The sequence below is a fragment of the Hyposmocoma kahamanoa genome, unplaced genomic scaffold, assembly GCF_003589595.1.
Source record: "Hyposmocoma kahamanoa isolate Upper Pololo Valley unplaced genomic scaffold, ASM358959v1 65, whole genome shotgun sequence".
Taxonomy (NCBI): Eukaryota; Metazoa; Arthropoda; class Insecta; order Lepidoptera; family Cosmopterigidae; genus Hyposmocoma; species Hyposmocoma kahamanoa.
In genome coordinates this window covers 8,555,100-8,577,373 of record NW_020653853.1, presented here as the reverse complement: position 1 = coordinate 8,577,373, position 22,274 = coordinate 8,555,100, and the positions used below count along the sequence as shown (strand labels likewise).

The following is a 22,274-nucleotide window of genomic DNA, read 5'->3' as shown; positions in this document are numbered from 1 at the left end:
ACATTCGCGCCACGCTGTCTGCGGTAGACAAATAAAACTTCGTCTGTTGCCAACTTTATTCATCGTGGAGCTCACACGTTATTTTATAGCACAACGAATTTAAATAAAAAGTTTACCCCGAATTTACGTCTTTAAATCGTTGATGTTGTATCTCAATTCCTAACATCTCATGATCGTGGTCGTTCGTGATTCTTTATTTGCATTATTTACTAGCTACTTTTGAGAAATACCAGCTATTACCACTACACACGTTGTATCTCCACAACCATTATCTTGGCACAGGGTCAAGAGCACACGAAGCTTGACATTTAAAATTTAAAATTCAACTCAATGTCGCATAGCATAACAAGGGTCCAAAGTACTTTATTTCAGTTATTCTATGTTCATTTATATGCGTCACTTTGCCAACTCTTTCCGGAATTTACAAGTGCTTTATAAATTTGTTATGCGACTATACGTCCACTTAATCACGTTCGCCTTTATTCTGTTCTGACCCTTCACCTCCAGTTATAGAATTTTTGACTATCAAAATATTTTCATATTCTTTATTTTCTGTGACTTTTGTAGTAAGTTCAGGTAATCGATCCATGAAAGTGGAGTAAACCGTGAAATGTTAACCTTTTGCCTGCCATCATTCACGAGTTTCGATTTATTTGGTTGGCAATTTTATGTAATTGATTTTCATTGCAATTTCGTGCTTTACTCTTTTTGCAATGGAAAGCTTGTCGATTTCCTAAAGCATTCCTTCTTTTTACTTGCACACTTTGTTTGTATAGACTTTTTCTTTTTATCTACTTACTATAATAATTCTAATTGCTTGCAGCGCTTACATTCTACATGTACATTTTTATGTACTATTTTTAATTTTCCTGATATCTATTTCAAAAGTCTTATTATTATCTCAGAAATCTTACATTATTTTCTATAATATTTAAGTAAAGTTTAATTCATAAACAATTTAAAAAGTATATATTCTGAATGGTTTAATACAACATATTTTGCTTGTCTACAAAAAGACTTATATAGGGAACTTATGTGGTCCGAAATTCGGTAGTATGTTAACATTTAATTAACAATATCGGAAAAATACTATACTGAAATGATATTTTAAATATATTTCAATTTTTTAAAGTAATCGTGAATGTTGTTTAAAAAAAGCTAATGACCGACCAGTGGCGTATATTTTCGATTTTTGTCGACGGGCCCCTTTTAGTAAAATATTTGCGGAGATTGATAGTCTGCGATCATTTAATACCATAACGTCGTTTCACGGGAATCGGCATTTAGTCGCGAAAAGATGTCTAATTTTTAATTTTAAAATGACGCATTCGTAGTTGATTAATAATATTTGCGTCAAGTATGATCTTCTTTACAAAATGTACAGTAAAAAAACATACAGGCGTTCATGGATAATACCTAATAATTAGTTTTCTCTAAAAGCCATGAATTACGTTCCGCGGTTAATTTCAATTTTGATAATACATACATAATCACGATTTTATGATAAAACTCAAATCTTTAATCGTAAAACCTTATCTTTTGACTGTATATATGGCTTCAACTTTATTTTACATTAATGGAAAAAGCATTTACTTTATAATTTCGTCTAATTTTCCAATGGATAAAGTGCAAAGTCAGTTTTTAAGGCCTCTGCTACATTAATTGTGCTAATAAACTACAAATATCTACTCCTTTGTCAGGTTGTGCGTTTAGTATTAGCGATAGCATTACAAAAAAATTAAATATAATTTTATAACGATTGTTCTGCTTCTATTTACATTAGCTATTTCAAAGAAATTTAATCATTATTTTAATAAACTCCCCCACTCTTTATCTAATCTATTTTGCTCTATTGTCTTCTTGTAGAAATATTTAGTTTAATTAAATTGTAAAAAAACATCTAAATCCGCTACCGCTTCATCCAACACTAACAGATATTCCTCATCCTTACTCCATATGACATCGGTACAGTTAGACACGTGTGAACTTTCCCATACCCACGACTTAGGCGCTGCTTTTTCTTCTTTTTTCGTGTCATTCCAATTGGTGTAATTGTTGGCTTAAGCTGCGACAATTTAGATAAGGTAACTTTATTGTTTTTAGGGCCCTTTGGGTCACCTGAATCATACATAAATAAAAAAAAACGGTAGTTCCAGCACGCGCGCTCAGTTTGAACTGTTAAAATATTTTACATCATTGTTACTTTGAACCAGTTACCAAGAATAATATTTTAAGTGGCAAAATTTAATGTTATATTTGGTTAAGTAAAGCTTTACAATTTTACTTTAAATCATTGGAAAAACTGCCTAACTGTCTACGTGGCCAAACGGTTACCATGCCGGTCTGTCATGCAGAGGTCCCGGCTTCGATTCCCGGGCCGGGAGAAATATTTTATGGCGTACTTGGGTGTTATTTTGTGGTTGTCTATGTGTGTGTCCATGGCACATTCCTTACTGCGGGGTTATGAGTGTATGCGTTATTATTATTAGGGTGCATTTATTCTACACGAATTTCATCGCGCGTAGACCGCGTGGTCGCCGCGCAGCGACCGCGTGCATCTAACTGCCATGGCAAAGTACGCTCTATTTATTTAGCTTTTATGTTTTTACTTAAATGAGCGTCTCGGGCGTGGTTTATATTATTCTAAGGATTAAATGTTGTTGCCTAGTAAATAGAATTCAGATTCGCCATTAACTTACATTAACTGTGTAAAAATAAAAGAAAATCTCATTGAAAATAAATAAAATAATAAAGTTAAATTCAAGTCTACTTTGCATAAAGCTTAGTACAGTCCGACGTTTTCAAGTGTAGGCATTTCGCGTAACTATGCACATAACGCTCGGGAAAGTTCCTAACCGCAACTGATAGCTGAGACGCCACTTTGTCTGTGAGCGTAGGCAACTAACATTATATGCGTTCACTCACTTCTAGGTAATGAATACTATATTGTTCTACGGAAAATGCGTAGTAAACTTGATACAGGAAGTGACTATTTTCCATTATTAAAATATAGGTATGTTGTTTTTAATTAAACACTGAACTTGTGTAAACGAGGAAAATATGCAAACTGGATCATAAACCGTTGCGTAGAATATAAAATTCAATATCGTTTTTCGGAAATAAAATGAACCAAATGCTTGCACCACTGAAATTAAAAAAAAATTTTGAACTAAAAATGCGTGTCCACCAATTAACGAATGCGCACCCAAGCGCTTATAAGGGTCCAGGCACTCATTATATGTGGAAAAAAATCTCAAGCGATAGTGGGAAAAAGCGTCTGAGTGCACTAACGCGGAACAGTTTGGCTTCACGCCCACTGAACTAAGTTCTCAAGTGTAGATCGGGTAGATTACAACATTACTGAGTAATTTGAAACTCGCCCGTGTATACGGCACCTAATCATTCGTACCAATCTTAACAGATGCCTTGTTAAGAAAAACTTGTTGACGTAGTGATACAGAGCATTTGTAAGAACAGTAGGCCTATTAGAGAAATATCTCACGCACTGGTTCATGATTATAAAGGACAAACCGGTTTGAATTAAATCACAACTAAGCAATGTGAAACTTATTAGGTCTTAAAGGGTTACCGGTACTTCAACATCGCGTTTGTAATAAATGCACACAAAAACGCCCACACTCTTAGCCCCGCACTAGGGAAACCCTTTACCGCTGCCATGGACACATACATAAACAACCACAAGTTACATCCGAACTCCGAGAGAAATAAATGTAGGCCATACAAATATTTCTCCCACCGGCCCGGGAATCGAACCCGTGACCTCTGTGTGGCATACCAACATGGTAACCGTTCGGCTATGGAGGCAGTTATACTAAACATAACGTAGTTTATTTAGGATATCGTTGGCACGTTTATTGCTGAATGGAGTGAATGGAGGAATAAATGGAGCCCCGCCACCACCGCCTGACATTGAGAATTCTCTTTTAAGATTTGAGTTCTAGGGCGACACTAAATGCAGTTTTATATGCATAAAGTCGTATGCGTCCGTCCTTTAAAATAAGTTCTTTTTTAAATTTAACTTAAGCCCTTTGTTCCAGAGTTCAAATAATGTTGGCAATATTACAAGATGCAAATCTCTCACATTACGTTAACTTCCCACCAAATTCCCACAGTCTAAATGTCTTTATTACAGTGATACGCGTACAAAATGGCGGTAGCAAAGGAATACGGCTCCATTATATTCTAATTCACTCCACTGACACCAGAGATAACGCAGGTTGTAGTTTTCTGGATGCAGTAATATGTAATTACGTACTATTATCATACAAATCTCAAGGTTCAATCAATTACGTGATGTTTATTCAAATTAAAAAAAATATCATCGCTTGTCAAAAACGGAATAAAGAACACGAATAACTTTTTATTACTTATGCAAATTTTACTAATCAAAACTTACTAATTATGCTTAAATTTGTTCAAGTCTATGAAAACCTGTTTTTTACAGACCACCATTTACAACTCTTTTAGAACATCACTTCTAGTTTTCGTTACCCCATTCATCAAATAATAACACCAAATGGCGCGCGTTGCGTCGTACCGCTTAGGAGACTCGTGAGGACTTGAGTTGGATTTTATATTTCTTCTTGGAATGTTCGTAGGTGCGCGGGGTGATTGGTATGAGCACGTCAATTCGTATCTTTAAATATATCTGAAAAAAACCACTTGTATATCATTGATAGTTGCGGAGATTGAGTAAAGTGAATTTTGTATGGCGGCCATCTTTAATTTGCCATATACAGCTCATGACAAGCAGTTGCGGCTCTGGTTGCATTCAAAATCCTTTTCAACTGCATTGCTAAGTACTATATTTTTGACGCCACAATGCTGGTAACAACTTTTCATATTAATCACCCTGTAAGGGCACATTTATTTCTATAAATTTCTAGTAATAATCAAACTACATAAGCACCATTCCAACTTGCAGGCCATTTTCAAAATACATCATCCCTCCAACCTGTATAAGCAAGGTCATCGTGAGGGGTTAGGCTAGATGGATGTGGAGCGTTGATCGCTAAGCTGATTGGGCTGACATGCTAATATGTTAGTGTGGACTTGTTAATTTTACGGGTTTAGAGTTGAGAATCCTTTAGTTGTAAACTAACGTTACTTATAGTTCTTTGATTGCAGTAACTTTTAGAGGAAAATTTGCCAATATAAGTTTAAAGTACGTTGAACTGCTCTGTAATTACCCGAAAATTTTCAATTGGTATAATTTTTTCAAAAATCATTGGAAATCCATAACTAGGGGTGAATCCGGGTTTGCTCACTATCCGGTAACCGATTTCAATAAAACTTGGCAAATAGATGTAATTCCACGTACTTTTGAGGTCGGTTTTTTAGTACTCTGTACTGAGATTATGTTTAACAATCTATAATATTTTCACACTCTATTTAAACTTTAATAACGAATCCATAAATTAAACTTATAAAAAAAGGGGTGCGGAATTTTATTTTTCTCATGGGAATTCTGTTTGTTGAAAACCTGTTTTCAACAAAATGTATTACAATGTAAATATTTGTTTATGAAAACAAACAAAAATGACTTTATCGAGTTCTTATGTTTTCGCGATTGTTACACATATTGAAACTATTTTTCCGGATTTAAATCGCGTATATTTGTTTTTTCAAACAAACCGACATTTCGGGCTCTTTCCAGGTCCCATGGTCAGTCAACCGTGACCACTTTGTATGAAAAAACAGATATACGCGATTTAAATCCGGAAAAATAGTTTCATGTCCTAAAAATAACTTTGTTTCAATTATTAATACAAAGATCGAACACTCAGAACGAACCGGCGGACTTCCACGAATTTTTTGTGAATGTGCTTGCGTCGTACCTTTGTATTCGGTTTTCCAACGTTAAAAAACTGTGAATTCTGAATATAAACGGTAATAGTCAAAATTTAATCGCAAGTAATCAAACAATCATTTAATTTCCAATCCATTCGTTCTGTGACGAAGACAGATGTTCGCAACTGACAAAAGAAAAGTGAGAGCAATAAGTAAATGCGTTCTTTGATAAGGCGAGATTGAACGAAGATTTGTTTGGGAGAGAAATGATGGGTCCTCTGAAATGATTGCCGTTTCGGGTGTCAGATTCCATAGTGTGAATAAATCGAACATTGATCAAAATGAAACGTAGGGTCGTATTCTAGAACTCTACTCAATGCTCAAGTCAGGATTTGAGTATGGTTTAAAGCACTCGAAATCATACTCAAGTTCCTGCCATTAGGGTCGTATTTCCAGTGCTTGTGTTTCCAGTGCAATCCTGACTTGAGCATTGAGTAGAGTTCTAGAATACGACCCTTAGACTAGATTCATATTTAGGTTCGAACACCATATTATTATGATGATGGACTAGGACTTTTGTTTTCTTATCGTATCTATGGCATACACTATAATGCTTGCCATCGTTTTAAAAGGATTTGTCAATATAAGGTACTTGCCAATTGTTGCACAGGGTGCGCTTGACGTACAGGAATGATACGTCGTGCTGGGACGCCCCTTTTGTGCACTCAAATATTTTTAGGAAAAAAATAAATAAAAATCAGTCATATTATAATCTGATTACATGGATATGGGAACACTGTTGAGTGGAACTTTGTATATCTGTGGAGATTAAAGAACAATTGAAGCGATTGTAATGAACTCACGTCGGTTTTTATCTAAAATTGCATTAAACTTTTTTGTTTCTTACGTGCTCTCTATAAAAATGAAAAACTTTCATAAGTTATTCTTTATTTTATAATTTGAGTTAATGGAGAAATGATTTAAAATCTCATGGATTTCCAAAAGTGTCTCAAACCTTGACTTCTTTCCGGGGCTGCAGTCCCGGAAAAAAGATGTTTAAAATTTAATGATGACTGAAATTACCTATTCACATCATATTGGAAAAATATACACCTACACCCACGTAATTATATTTTGCTGTTCCTCATTATCATTACGATTACAGTTTCTAGTAAAGTTGTGATGTATTCCACCAATCTTACAACAGGTATGCTTTATTAGAAATCGTGTACCTATATTTGCTATTTTGAATAGCCGAGCTTATTGCAAATGTTATAATAAATCATTCTTCTTGATATAAAATAAGGAATAACATAATAAGCGTCATTAGCATTATGGTTGGCAATAACCTGAGCTTACCCGTTAACTTACAAATGATTGCTGAAAACCAGTTTATGCTGCAAATGACTGAAGTTAAGCCAACATTAGGGATGTTGGTAACTAATCCACGGACCGCCTGAAGGGTCACGTTGCTTTAAGTTGTTGCTGTTTATGTTCGTTTGGTATCAGTTACAAGGGATATCTTAAGTAAATAAAAGTTAAATAGAATACGTGGAAATACCATTACAGCGGTTACACACAGTGACTTTTAGCAGCGATGCAAACGCGCATTGTGTTTAAGAAATGTATACGAAGGTGTTCTGGTTTTATAATCATAAGAGTTAATATATATGACATCCGACAATATATTAATAACTTATTTTTAAATCTCTTTACATATAAGATCATTGACATGACTTACGACTACTGATCTCATATTTAAAATCTTTAGCATCGCGGCTGTATCGACGCAACATCGCGTTTGCATCGATACAGTATCGCGTTTGCATCGCGATGGTATCGCTGCTTAAGTCGCGCGTGTAAGTAAAGGTAGAGAATTAGCGACTGTATCGCGATTGAACTGCTGCAGACGCGCTGCAAAAGAAGCATTAATATACTCCCAAAATATTCAAGCCATTTAACGTGTGCATTTGCTATATTATTTTATCGGTCCATTGCAGCTTCTTGGAAGTCTTTTTCATAGAGGCGTTTCCTTTAATACAAGCTCGTTGGTGACGTAAACATATTTTTTCAGCCATCACACTTTCCAAGCAATTTATGACACGTTGCCTTCAAAGACGTTCTAGTGAATAGAAAATTTTTACTCAGCCGAGTCGAAAAAATTTCCGGCAGATTCCATCTCTGATGACGTGATCCATCAGTGCGTTCGAAAAGGGGCATTAACCCCTCGTTCCTTAAATTACCATCTTTAGCTTTCAATTTGCTTCTTTGTAGCGCGATGAAAAAGGACAAGCAATAAAACCGAGGCATTTTCAAACGATAAGCTTTGGATGATGGGGCGTTAATGGTATTGCCTGATTACACTTTGAAATAGGGACACCAAAATCGTATGAGCAACAAACAGTACATTGTAATTGTAAAGAATAAATGTATACAATTAAGGGAAAAGTTAGTTTTTTTTTCTCTCCAGTCCCTTAATTTATTTCCTTATTGTAATGTAATATTTTTCCTGTGTTTATTTATTTATTATTATTGTTATATATTTTAACTAACGTAGCTGTCAGTTTTTCTTCTTTTGTGTTTTTTTTAAAATATTTTATTACTCACACTATGAACTCAAGTGGAATGAATAAATAAGATTTGAATTATTTATTCAATTTTCCTTCAAAGGTATGTAATTTTTGTTATTGCTTATTATTATATATTATTATTATCTATATGTATACATTAGTAGTATTCAAAATAGTAGTATAAAAAATAATTAAATAGGGCCACCGGTTGTGTGCATTAACTTATTCTGTGATACTTACACTACTGTTATGTGTTTTCATTGTATTTTTTTTCGTGTACAATAAAGAATATTTCATTCATTCATTCATTCAAGTTTAGAGTATAACAAGCTTTATTGCTAAGTAATTAATTAGCGATTTATATCTATATAGCGGCAGTAAATTTTTATTTTACCACATTAATTATCAAATTCTCGAAATAGAGTACAAACGGATAAATTGAACAAGTGCAATAATGACTTCTTGGCACTGCGGAGGAAGTGGATTGCACTTGGAGGACACGTCCGCTAACAGATCACGTATCGCTGATTCTTTGGACTAGACAGGAGATAAATTGCTATTATTGGTCTTTGTATTCCCGCCGCGTATTGGGTACTCGTGTTTTTGGTGGTACAGTGATTATTCTTAGCTGCTACTATTAAGTATTTTGCTCAAAGATTGTAGGTCTACGTGTCAATTTTGATTCCGTCTGTTATTCCTATGAAATAAGAGTGGTTAGAAATTGGATTTGATGTGTTTAGACTAAAAGATAATTTTGTAATTACTTTTCATAGCATATTGTCATCATCATTTGGATACAGATGGATGTAAATAATTTTGTAGAGCTCCTTGTAAAAGAGTTCGTCTAGGGATGTACTGCCATCTTACCTATTTCTGCCCCCAAGCAGGATTGTGAGCATTACTGCGTTAAGATGTTGAAAGATATAAGGATGCTGGTAAAATTACGGGCACACGGGACTTGTCAACTTTTGCCTCAGGGTGTCGGACGAAGTAGCAGTGATCCACAGTCTTTTGTGATTTGGAACTCTGAGTGGCACTTCAATTGTTATGCACAGGCGTGTCGCTCACCACGAAGCGCACGACTTATTCGTCCCGTTACGTGTTACTATAAAAAAAATAGATAAGAAGAAAATGATCTTGGATGACAAACTCATATGTGTCATGGCTTATCATTTATACAGTATACATATTTAATGTTTTATTTAGACCGGTTAACATTATGGGCCTTAGATGAGTAGGTCTTGGATTCAAATTTCGGTCGAGCTAATTTTTAAACCAAATTTTTTGAAATAGTTTTGGATGCTCCGGTGTGAATTCCGTTACTCCGGGGTCATAGTGCATATGATTTGTTTTTCATTACGAAAAAAGATGTCCATAATAATTATTAACCTTACAACTAATTCCAAATTCACAGTGAAACGAAACCCTTTCTCTCCTAGCGGTACCATATGGTACCACATACTTCCGCGTAAATTATTCCTCTCTCAATTAAAAACCCTTGAACGAAACACGTCTGAACATGTTTGATACTTGTACTGATGTCTCAGCGATGTAATGCTTACGCTAGCCCGTTGCAGTTGCACCAAGGTCACGCTCTAGGGTAGTCGTTTGCGTGTCGCATCATTTTAAAACTCGGAGCCAAGATGATGCCGTTTAAAAAGTAAGTTATTGTGACTATCTAAGTGTATGTTTATCAAAGTGAGGTGAATAATCATTAATAATAGATGCACGACAACTGTTTTGCACGTCTTTCTGATAATTTGTTCTAAAATTGTAATTGCAATATTGAATTGAAATCAGCGGTACCGTATGGTACCGCTAGGATGGTGCGAGTACAAAATAGTCTCATAAGTTTATGAGACTATTTTGTACATAAGTTTATGTGACTATTTTTCACGCAGGTCCCTCAATTTGAATGAAATTCTGGATATGTTAATGGAGAATGAAGATGAGATGGATATTTATGTGGAGCCACCTGATGTTCGCGATTTGACTGATGAAGATTCAGGTGATGAAAATTTGGATGGAAATTGTAATGCTGACAAATTATCCCGTGGACAACTGATGGCTCCTGCAGAGTTGCGCCCTCGCAATAAGGAAGTGAGTGATGATCCGCAGGATGAATCCGCCAACCGATTGCCATCAGTAGAGCCTAGAATTACTGCAGCTAAACAGCGAAAGGTGACAAAAAATATTATGTGGACAAAAGGGAATAAGTCAGGTAGTTGTAGTATTTTCCCTGAAGGCAATTACTCTAAATATTCAGATTTTTCACCTGTTGAGCTTTTTGAATTGTTCATCAATGAGGATATTCTGCAACATGTGCAGACTGAAATGACAAAATATTCATTGAAAAAGAATTGGCCGGATGTACAAGTAGAAATTAGCGAGTTGAAGATATTTTTAGCTATTTTATTATTGACTGGGTATAATACTCTTCCCCAAAAACATATGTATTGGTCAAAGTCGAATGATGTTTACAACAGTGCCGTTGCTAATGCCATGAGACGGGATCGGTTCGACATCATCATGAAATGCTTGCATTTCAATGCTTCTGATGTTTTGGATACATCTGACAAATACATCAAAATACGACCTCTCATTGTCCACTTGCAGAAAAAGTTTATGGAACATTTTGTACCCTCCAAAAATATATCGCATGATGAGGCCATGGTTAAATATTTTGGAAAACATGGTTGCAAGCAAGCAATAAGAAATAAACCAATACGCTTTGGGTATAAAGTGTGGTGCCAAAATACACCTAGTGGATATTTGTGTGCTTTTGACGTATATCAAGGAAAGACATATAAAGGTGACGAGGAAATGGAAAGAAAATTTGGAAAATGTTCTTCAACTGTTCTACATCTACTGTCAACTTACAGTCTCGAGAAGACCGAACTCCCATATCATTTTTTCTTTGATAATTTGTTCACTTCAATGCCTTTATTACATGAACTTCGACAAAGGGGCTACGATGGAACAGGTACTCTTCGTGTAAATCGCCTTGAAAAATTGTGTCCAGTAAAATCTCCCAAGAGTTTTGACAAGGAAGCAAGAGGAGCTTATGATGCTGTTACGGGTAAATTAGACAGCACAACCATCATGATCACGCGATGGAAAGATAATGCAATAGTAACTGCTGCATCCACTATACTCGGTGAAAATCCAACTAATAATGTTCGTCGTTGGTCGAAAAAAGACTGTAAACATATTCAAGTCAGCATACCTCATGTCATTGATGTATATAACCAGAACATGGGAGGAACTGATCGAATGGATCAGAACATCAATGCGTATAGGATTGCAGTCAGAGGTAAAAAGTGGTGGTGGCCACTGTTCACTTGGCTAATTGATGTAGCAGTACAAAATGCGTGGCTTCTAGCGAGATGTACTGGTAAAGACATGGATCAGTTAACTTTCAGGAGGGATATTGTGATGGCATATCTTCTAAGATATCAAAATTGCCCAAAAGCTCCTGGAAGAAAGCCTACACTGAAGCCTGGAGAAAAAGACGCACGTTTTGATCTATATGGGCACTTTATAGAGCCTGTTCCTAATGATGGCAGACGGAGGTGCGCATTGGAAACCTGCAGTTCTCGTACACGATCACAATGCTGCAAATGTCTCGTTGGGTTATGCATGCAATGTTTTCGTAAATACCATACAAATTAATCAAAATACACATTCAATCTATCTTGAATAGTTCATTGCATTTTTTTGTCACTTTTATTTGATATATTTTCTTTTTAGAGGAAATTAGCTTACATAAATGGACTACATTTGAATCGGGTCTTATTTGTACACTTATCTTCCTAGCGGTACCATATGGTACCAGCCTGTATTTCACAAAATAAAAGTAATAATAATTTAATTTCTTCATAAGTACTTTTATTTAGCCTATTCAACTATATACTGAGCATAAAAGGTTATTCCAAAGAAATTTTTTTTCTCGGAGAGAAAGGGAAACGAAGGTGAACGATTTTTTATGAAGAACTGCATACGTTTTTACAATAAGATTCCAGAGCATATATTAAGATTATCATTTCCTACGTTTGAAACCTCCATTAAAAATGTTTTATTTGAAAAGTCTTATTTCAAAATTGAAGACTTCGTGTTAGACAAAGAAGTGTGAAAAGAAGACATCACTCTAGATTCTACACAAATTTGATTCAAAGTGTAATCCATAGCGTTTACGTTCATTCGAAAAGAGCAATCCTTAAAGTTTCTTGCTCGTTCTTCTCAGGGAAAACAGCACAGTGAATGTTTTCAAGTGTAAACTTATTTTACCTATGTAATAAATTATTACTTGAATTCATCGAGTATATAACCAGAAATAGAGACAAAATAAGGACCATATATTCCTGGTAACACATTAGCGATACAGCTTTTATAAATATCAACTCTCTTTGCACTGAAATATAAACAGGCCAACAACTGACCTGTATCGGTATATTTTAAAAAATATTCTGTATTAATTGTAATAAAGATAATATCTCATAAAACATAACAATGCCGTGCTGTTCTATTCGGTGGTGTGGGAAAAACAGCAAAACATGTAATTACAAAACAAACGGAATCACATTTCATCGGTAATAAATATTAAATATGTAATTTTGCAATTTTCGTCCATTATAGCAAAGCTCAAGTTAACTGGTCGATTTGAAGTGAAACAGTTGACGATACCCGTCAATTATTTCGAACTCGGGCTAGCCAATTGGAGCGCAGTTGTCACAGTAATGATATGACAGAATAGTTTTTAAACAAATTAAATGACATTTCGTCTCTATTTCTGGTTATATATTCGATGCTTGAATTCGACAATTTGACTTTGTGAATGCATTACTTATTTTCAAAATTAGAATAATATCTCCATGAACGAAATTGTCCTACCTACAATATTTAAAGTAGTTTTCCCTCCGTATTCCATAGCTGTTGAGCCGCCTGTCTAATATGCAAAATATGTGTATATTCATCATTATTGTATAATTCTACATAAATTTATTTTCTTATCTTCAATTCTATTCTCTTCTATCTTTTATTTCTTCCTTGTTGCACTCCAGGCTTTGCAATCTTGTACAGTCATCGACCATTCTTATCTTATTTATCTAAAATTATTCTTTGTTGTGGAATGGTACGGTACATTTACAATGGCGTGTCCTTAACAGAGGTCTTAAATCTGGGAAAAAGGGATTTACAAGGTTGTCTTGTAACAATGTACGCAGTCGTTTATTATCTGGTTTGTTAATTAATGCTCTTTGTCTTTATAAAAAAGTTGTATTTTGACCCTCAAAATTACATTTCAATGCGATGTTGGTTCCACTTTGTGACCATACGTTTCAGTTTAAATTAATAAATTAACTTAAGTTTAATCAAGATAATTGGCTCCAAATTTATTTTTATATACATTTTGTCATAAAAATTTTGTAAATTCTCTTGGTTTACATAAATATATTTTACGGTATTTGAATAACGATAATATATCACATCATCTCCAAGATTGCCATCGTGAATCACTTATTTATAAAAGCCTTCTCTACGTAGCGTTACCAGAGCACAGCGACCATTGCACCTGGTTGCCATAGAACTTTTTGTTTTGGTAGATATTCAATATTATAATCTTAATTTTCTTTGTTAAGAAAGAGTGTTATAATCATTATATTTATATATATTTCAATTTTACTGTTTTGTTTATATAACAATCTCACCAATATAACCTATAACAATCGTGACGCATATTTTTTTACGAAGTGTCTTTCTTGGCAACATTTTCCCTTTCAGTGATTTTACAACGCATTTTTTCTTAAGTTTGAGTTCCCAATTACTAACATCATTCAACACATAATTACAACTACGCCTACGGATCTATAATGTACTTAGTAAAGACTGTTTATTCTTAATTTTACTTAATAATAAAATAGTTAGCGTACATAGCCCCACTGCAGAATACAGGCCTCTTCTTACAATGCGAGAGGTAGGGCTGTGGTTCGTACACATCATTAAATTGGTTTTCAAATATGTGTAGGTTTCCTAACGATGTTTTTCTTCACAGAAAAGTTCATGCAAATTTGAGTTTCATTTTGCACATAAATTTGGTGAAACTCGTGTAAGGTGCAAGCCCGGATTCGAAATCATGACACTCTGTTAGAGAGGCGGTATATCAAACCATTAGGCCTTTAAACCATTAGACCCCGGGGCTTTTAAATTTATTTAATTTTAATTTAAATTTAATTTGTCAGACGTGACATATTTTAAACCCCTCAGGGGTTTAATTGTTATACTAACTGCGTATCTCAATGTGTTATAAGGTAGGAAATAACAAATAATTAAAAGAAAATAAAGTGTAGGCATCTATTTACATACCTAGTGCAAAAACATTTCTTTTTTTATGATATCAAGCAACGGGATAAACAAGTCGTGCGCATGGTGGTAAGCGACACGCCTGTCCATAGCAGTTGCGGTGCTACTGCTTCAAATCGCAAAGATCTCAGGAGCACTGCCACTGCGCTTGACACCGTGAGATATAAAGTTACAAGTTCCATATGCCTGTAATGTCACCACCACCCTTACGGAAATAGGTAAGGTGGCAGTGCGTCCATAGACTCTGTTAGAAAGAACTCTACTGCTACTCAGACTTATTAACGTTCAACTAACTATATTGATGATGAATATATATTGTTAATGAAACTTTGAGTGTTTTTTTTTTAATTTAAGAGTCAATAGTACAGGGTCAAGAGCACGTCAAGCTTAACACTTAAGATTTATATCCTTTATGCTGCTTACGATATGAGCAGTCCAAAGTATAAAGTGTCAAGCTTCACGTGCTCTTTACTGTACCTCAGCTTGAATTAAGATTTTTCCCTTACTAATACGGTTCATTTTGCTTCAGTCGACTGGCGGAGACCTGGCTTTATTTCAGAATTTATTTTGTTACAAACGGAATTAAAGCTATTTGAAAAATGTAAATGTAAAAAATGTAAAAATGTATATCGTATACTATACGCGTTCTATTTAGTTTAGTTGATATTAAAAAAGTCATTGGTATAATATATAAAGTATCTATTAAATGCAGCAGTTTTCTTCTAAAATTTCGGTGTAAATTTATGTTTTTTAAAAATTTTTAGGAACGTGTTTCCACACCTTATAGCAATCAGTGTGTATGAATGAACTTTACTATATATTTTTCCCAAAGTGATTGATTCTACCTTTTCACTATTGTACGGAATCAACCAAAGCCATTTGATGTTGTATAGACTCTTAATCAAGTGAAACGGCAATCATCGCGAACTTTATGATATCATCAGCTATATTTTGCTCTGATTCACCGCCTAATTAAGATTCTGCGCCAAGTCAAATGTTACTGGAGCAGCCTAGGAATTTATTCATCGCAATGAAATTACCTTTTTGTGTCACTTGTTGAAGAAGTACATTTTTATTTGACCTTATACATTTTAAAACATCTGCTTCATTTGACATGCAAACGACGTAAATAAAAAAAAATAGAAATTACCTTTATAACACAAAAAACACAATAATAGAAAACAGAGAAAGAATAACTGAAAAATAGTCCATTATAATAAATCAGTAATAAAATGCATACCGAAAGGATGAGGTGGAAAGCATGACTCAGGATCTGTTAGGATTATGCTACGTAGAAGATTGTAACTACTCATAAACCATTTTGAGATAAAATGAAGCAAGTATTAAATTCTAAATAAGTAGAAATTGAAGGTATATATATATATTTTCTAATTTGATTGAAGTAACATCAATCAGTTCCCCTATTTTTAGATATACTGATATGTAGCCCAGTCTATATATAAATAAAAAAGTGTTGAGCAGTATAAATAAGATATTTCAAATTTATCTAAACTATTTAATATTTTAAAACGCATAAGAAAGCGAGAGACTTAAACCTCAAGGGAAGTACTGCCATCTTAACTATTTCTGTCGTCCAGCAGTAATGTAAGCATTACTGTGTTCTGGACCCCGATTCAGAACTCTTCGATATTTTAACTGAATCCGTACGATTGAATATCGTTCTCGAATCGAAGGGAGTTTTCCGAGCTATTCAAAACATTCGATTTAAACGAGTTAGTCGATGAAATACATTATAAGAAATATGAAAATCCGTTTATTTAAATTTTTTAAGACTTAAAATATAGGAATGCATTAGTCTTGCATTAAAATAAATTAGTAAAATATAACAAAATTCAGATTTTATTTAAAATAATAAGAGATTTCCATATTACATTCTTGCTTTGTAAACAATAGGACGTTCGGTAACTTTCATTCGATAACTGTGTTCTGAATAATGTTTGTAGCCTTTGCCGGTCGAGAAGTTATTCCGGTTTGGTGTTGAATACGACAGTTTGACGTTCGATTCGGGTGTTATGAATAAAAATTAAAAGAAAACGTACGATATGAAATCGAATCGGTCGACAACTGAGTTATCGGAAGGTTCAGAATCCACGCCCTGATTTTGAAGGGTAAGGGTGTAGCTGATTACAGACACATGGAGCTTATCAATTTATGTCTCAAGGTGACGGGCACAGTGGCAGTGCCCCTCATATCTTTATGGTTTAAAACTGAGTGGCACTGTAACTGTCATTGACTACCAGACGCACGACTTGTTCGTCCCGTCACTTGATATCATGAAAAAATACCTTTCTGTAGGGGGCTGACAATAATTAACCTCTCCTGTCAATGTACATTTATGAGTCCTGTGTTTTTGTTAACAAAATTCAGGTAACTTGAATTTAGTCAAAATTGGATATCCTAGAAACACCAGGAATAAATTAGAAATGTGACCCACACAATGCTCTAATTTGGAATTTTACAATAACCGGTAATTGTTAACGCCTAGATTATAGTTAAGTTTTCTTTCTTTTTAACCGACTTTAAAAAAAGGAGGAGGGATTTTTGTTACGTATCTTACGCGATAACTCCATTTGTGAACAGTTCTTGATGATTGTTTTTTATTGGAAAGAGTGTACCTTAGTATTGGTCCCATTAAAATTGAAAATGAAAGCAGGAAATATTTCGACTCTAAGCGTGGCAAACTAGGGGATGAATCCGGCTTCGCGCATTTTCTGGTAGTCGATTTCAATAGAACTTGGCAAATACGTGTAATTCCACGAACTTTTAAAGTATTTTTTTACAAAAAAGTTACTATTATCTTATTAAGATCATACCTATTCACTTCCCCCATCTATCTAATAAAAACCTTGACGATCTCGTAATAAAACACAAATATTCGTTAACGACCAGAAATCATCACCTTCACGCACTTTTATAGCCAAATAATGACCCATTTCTATCATAATTCAGTATTATATAGTCTGTGGGTGTGGCTGATAGATAGTTTACCTTATAGGCGATCAATATTTGTACTGTACCACTGTTAATTAGAATACGTTTTCCTGTTTTCCGATGTTGACATATTATCACTCAGTATAGAATTGCATGGAAAATTTTAATGGAATACTTAAGTTTTGTACATTGCTGCGAGAGCAATAAATCTCCGTGCTGTGACAAACAACAAATGAACTCAGAAAGAGAATTCAAGTTCCTCATACAAAAAGAAATCTCCTAGGTACCATTATTTAAAAAGAGTTTAATGTGTTTGCAATGGTTTTTGTTTCTCTTTTTTTTATTCAGTTATTTATTACTACATAGTATAGGACGGGTATAGTAATTTATGTTTATTTTTTTTGACGTCAAACTATATTTTCATTAAAAAAGAAACCAAACAACACAAAACACACAGGATACGCAGAAGATACAAGATCTTATGTCTAAAAATAGTATTCCTTTTCACTATTTTTTTACCTCTTTTTTTATATATAAATTATAATTCTTATTAATCTCCTGTCCTTCAGATTGTTATCCCTATCTACTTACCCGAGAGATAGGGTTTTCCAGAGAGACTACGGGCTCAACGGCAAGTCAAGGGTATAGCGGGCGTCCGGCCCAAGCCAGTAATATGCCTTCACGGGCGTCTCTGGTGGACCCAGCCATGGCTATGGACGCGCTGGGGTTTGTAGTGAGCTGCAAAGACCGACATGTTTGTTTGCCCCAGTTGCATGTGGCCGGGGTGTCTGTCTCGTGCGCAGCTAGCGCGTCTTAGTAGCGGTCTAGTTGAGGACCTGAAGCGAGGAGACGCGCAGGGCACGTGAGTTGCCCTTTAAGTTAGAAGCTATGTCCGGACACTGCGACTGGCATCTCCGGTACTAGCCCGGAGAGCTAGTAGAGGATAAACTATCCTGCGGTCCCTCCAGCCGCTTAGGTTATTGGGAACTAGAGAGATGTTCATTGTTCGGCATCGGAAAATGAGCGTGTCGTACAGCTCCGCGCTACCAATGAGTAGGTTTGGTAGAGGACTTTAGAGTCGACGGCTTAGCGGTGGCAACCGCTAGTTGTGCAATGCGCAGTGGGAAGTGAGCGTGCTTACAGCTCCGATACCTATCTGGAAAATAGGGTGGGTACTGTACGTGCACCCGGGGCGGCTCACCCGAGGCACTAGCCTCTCGAGAACCGGATGAAGTCAAGTGACAGAGGTCTGTAACAACCCTGTACACTGGCTGATCTGGGGTGAGAACCTGAAGCAAAGCTCCTGTGCGCGCACAGGTTATAGTGCCCTTATCGTATACCCTAAGGGTCGGTAGGGAGGGTAACTATAATCAAAACTAATGTAGAAAGATTGTGGCTGTCCTTCACGTCGTTCGTCGTTATGGACACCATAAAAATCTTTCGACTATTCCTAACAATTTTTTTTTGTTACCAGGAGCACATCAACTTGGTTGGGTTCGACGAGAACCTGGGCCCGGTGGTGATGTCACTGAAGAACGAACACGTAGCCGGACAGGATCACACGAGGATACTGCTCCGACTCCGCACAAATACTATGCATGGACTCATTCCCACCACTAGTGAGTTTACTGTTTGTTTCTGCATTCCTAGAACAAATTGTATGTTTTATGAGCAAATAGCACGCGTTTTTTCCTACTTTTTTTGTTTCTTTTTTGATGTAATTGTACAATTTCAAACTGTTGTTCCAGGATCGAGCATAATGCCATCTCCGCTAAAAATGGCAAGAATGTTGAACGAACAAGTGAACGTCGATTTCATGGCAGTAATGTGTTTAAACGCGTCGTCACTGATCGCAGCCTTCGATGAGCACGTTTTAGTGAATACGTTCAAATTCGGTGTCCTATATCAAAAATATGGACAAACCACCGAAGAAGAATTATTTGGAAACAACGAAACGTCGCCCGCGTTCGACGAGTTCCTGGAAATGTTGGGACAGAAGATCAAATTGAAGGATCATAAAGGTACAGTGTCTGAAAATGTAAATTATTATTGATACCAAGGTCATACAAATAAACATTCCTTCTATCCATCTGGACCCGAACCAGAGTCTGTTGCCTCAACGTGGCTACGTATAACAAACTCTTTAGTTAGAGTATTTTCACAACAAATAGATAAATATCATGTATAAACATCCTGATATTCAATAACAATTAAAATTATAATGTTATTTATGATTTTATTAAGTAGCTTTTGGATAGTATCGCACATATTTATTACATAATTAAAAAATACATATGCAATATTATCACAGCCATAACTAATGTTTAAGTCGTATTTAAGACTACAATCAAATATCAATCAAGTACTACAGAAAGACGACCTCGGTGTCTAATGATTTGCACTGTAGGCACTGGATGAGGAGGGAACCTCCTCAGGTTCGAGTGATTGATTTTTTAATTATTTCCGGTCTAGGTATTCTGGGGAGATACTGCCCCAGAGTGAATCCCGTTGCTCTAGTACAGGGAATTCCTTAGTTTAAGACCCGGTGTTTGCTGTGGTTATCTGGCGTAAAAAAATTTAGAATTCCAACCACACTTTAACACCAAAAAGTTTCAAAATCTTAATAATAATACTTTGAAAACGAAACGAGTTTTCAGAACCAAATAGCGTACTTTTTTTTTCAAACAAAATAACGTGGTGGTTTGCATTAATATTGTTTGATGACTTTTCCATCACAGTCAGACGTGGTCAAGGGATTTGTAAAGGGCCCGAAATGTTGGTTTGTTTGAAAAAAACAAATTCTATATACATTATATATATACGCAATTTAGATCCGAAAAAATAAAATCTAAGAACTCAATATTTACAACTTATTTTCACAGGATACCGTGGTGGTCTAGACATTATGAACGGGCACACAGGCACAGAGGCCGTTTACGAACGCTTCTTCGACAGAGAGATCATGTTTCACGTAGCTCCACTGCTACCACATACATCTGGAGATGCTCAACAGCTACAGAGGAAGAGACATGTTGGAAACGATATTGTGGCTATAGTTTTTCAGGTAAGTTTATCTAATGGCACCAGTACATTTAATCTACGTAATCGTTTATTGTGTCAAATTGGTTATCACAACAGTTTTGCTATTGTTTTAACAATTAATATGCCCAAGAACGTGCCCTACAAAATGTTCTTAACCTGTATGATTTTATTTTACGTGATTAATTTACAAGAAATTGCCCGTCTCTAATTTATCTCTACCTAGGATACATTTACATTATTGCGGAATGGAATGGAAGTGAATTTGTATAACGAATTGTACAATAGCATAATGTACTTTATGTCATAAGTCTAATGTAGAAATTAGATACAATACTATTAAGGATCAGAAGCAAAGATATTTAAAAAAAGAGTACAATAATCAACCTAAGTTTATTTTACTCGATTTATAAATTAAATAATTTATTTATCACAAACAACATAACTGTTAAGTCTATCAGATTAAGTCCGATACATAATAAGCACCGCGCAATAGTGTGTGTCCCTTCTTCCGTCTGATACTCTGGCTGCAGTTCAGAGTGGGGTAGAGTGGGAAATCTCGCCACCTCTAACCCCTCCTGAGCTTCCAGCTAATAATAATACGATAGCTGCGGGAGTTCCGCCGGAAGGCGAGCACCGGTTTTTTGACTCGTATCTAGTTTGTGCGTTACGCAATTGACATAGAGTTCATTACGCTATGGTTACAACAATTCGCTTCCATTCCATTCCGCAGTAAATTGAGCTTTATTTTGCGAAGAGTTAAAAACAACTAGTTGTTTATTACCTAAAAGTTCGCTGAAAACACGAATACCATTGTCTAAATCGCGATCTTTCACACAATCAACTTTATGCATCAAATCGTGCATTACGGTTACAGGAAAAGGCGACTCCCTTCACGCCAGACATGATTGCCTCGCACTTCCTTCACACATTCATCGTGGTCACGCCTCTAGAAACGGTCGGCGGGGAGACCAGGTAATATATTTATTACATAAAGTTACTTAGAATATTTTTTCTAATTGATTACCATTAAATTTCACAATATGAAATTTGGGAAATCGATTTTGAATATAGTTCATTCGTATTTTTGTAGCACAATTCTTCTATTAATTGATATTATAGAATAGTTTTTCTGAATATAATTTTATTGTCTTTTTCTTTCTTATTATTAACAAAATAAGAGCACATTTTACATTCATTTCATTTGATGAAAAATGACGATAAAGTGACTGGAGCACGCACACCTAAACGCCTAAAAGGCACAACTTAGAGTCTAGCGAAAATTTATATATATCCAATTCTTTTTCTTACAACTCTTTTTACGGTAAAAGTGTTTTTTAAAGTGTTTTGACTACTTAATAGATACCCGATATTTTAATAGATACCCGAAACGACAAGTGTCGATTAAAATCTATTCAAATATTAGAAATATTAAAATATGCATAATTAATTTGTTTGAAACAATAATGAGGAAGTACACATTGCAGACAGAGATTACTGATAGGAGTTGAACGACCTTTTGTAGTTTACTCTGTTGAAAAATAT

General features: G+C 35.2%; 1 protein-coding gene across 5 annotated transcripts in view; it reads left to right on the top strand.

Moving 5' to 3' along the window:
* LOC113231559 (rap1 GTPase-activating protein 1) overlaps window positions 1-22,274 on the top strand; it is a 291,196-nt gene that overhangs the window by 261,756 nt on the left and 7,166 nt on the right. For all 5 annotated transcript variants that reach the window (XM_026465895.1, XM_026465892.1, XM_026465891.1 and 2 more), the window contains 4 exons: window positions 19,165-19,309; window positions 19,439-19,711; window positions 20,573-20,754; window positions 21,607-21,704. In XM_026465895.1, coding sequence (XP_026321680.1) covers window positions 19,165-19,309; window positions 19,439-19,711; window positions 20,573-20,754; window positions 21,607-21,704 — 698 coding nt within the window. The remainder of the gene's footprint in view (window positions 1-19,164; window positions 19,310-19,438; window positions 19,712-20,572; window positions 20,755-21,606; window positions 21,705-22,274) is intronic.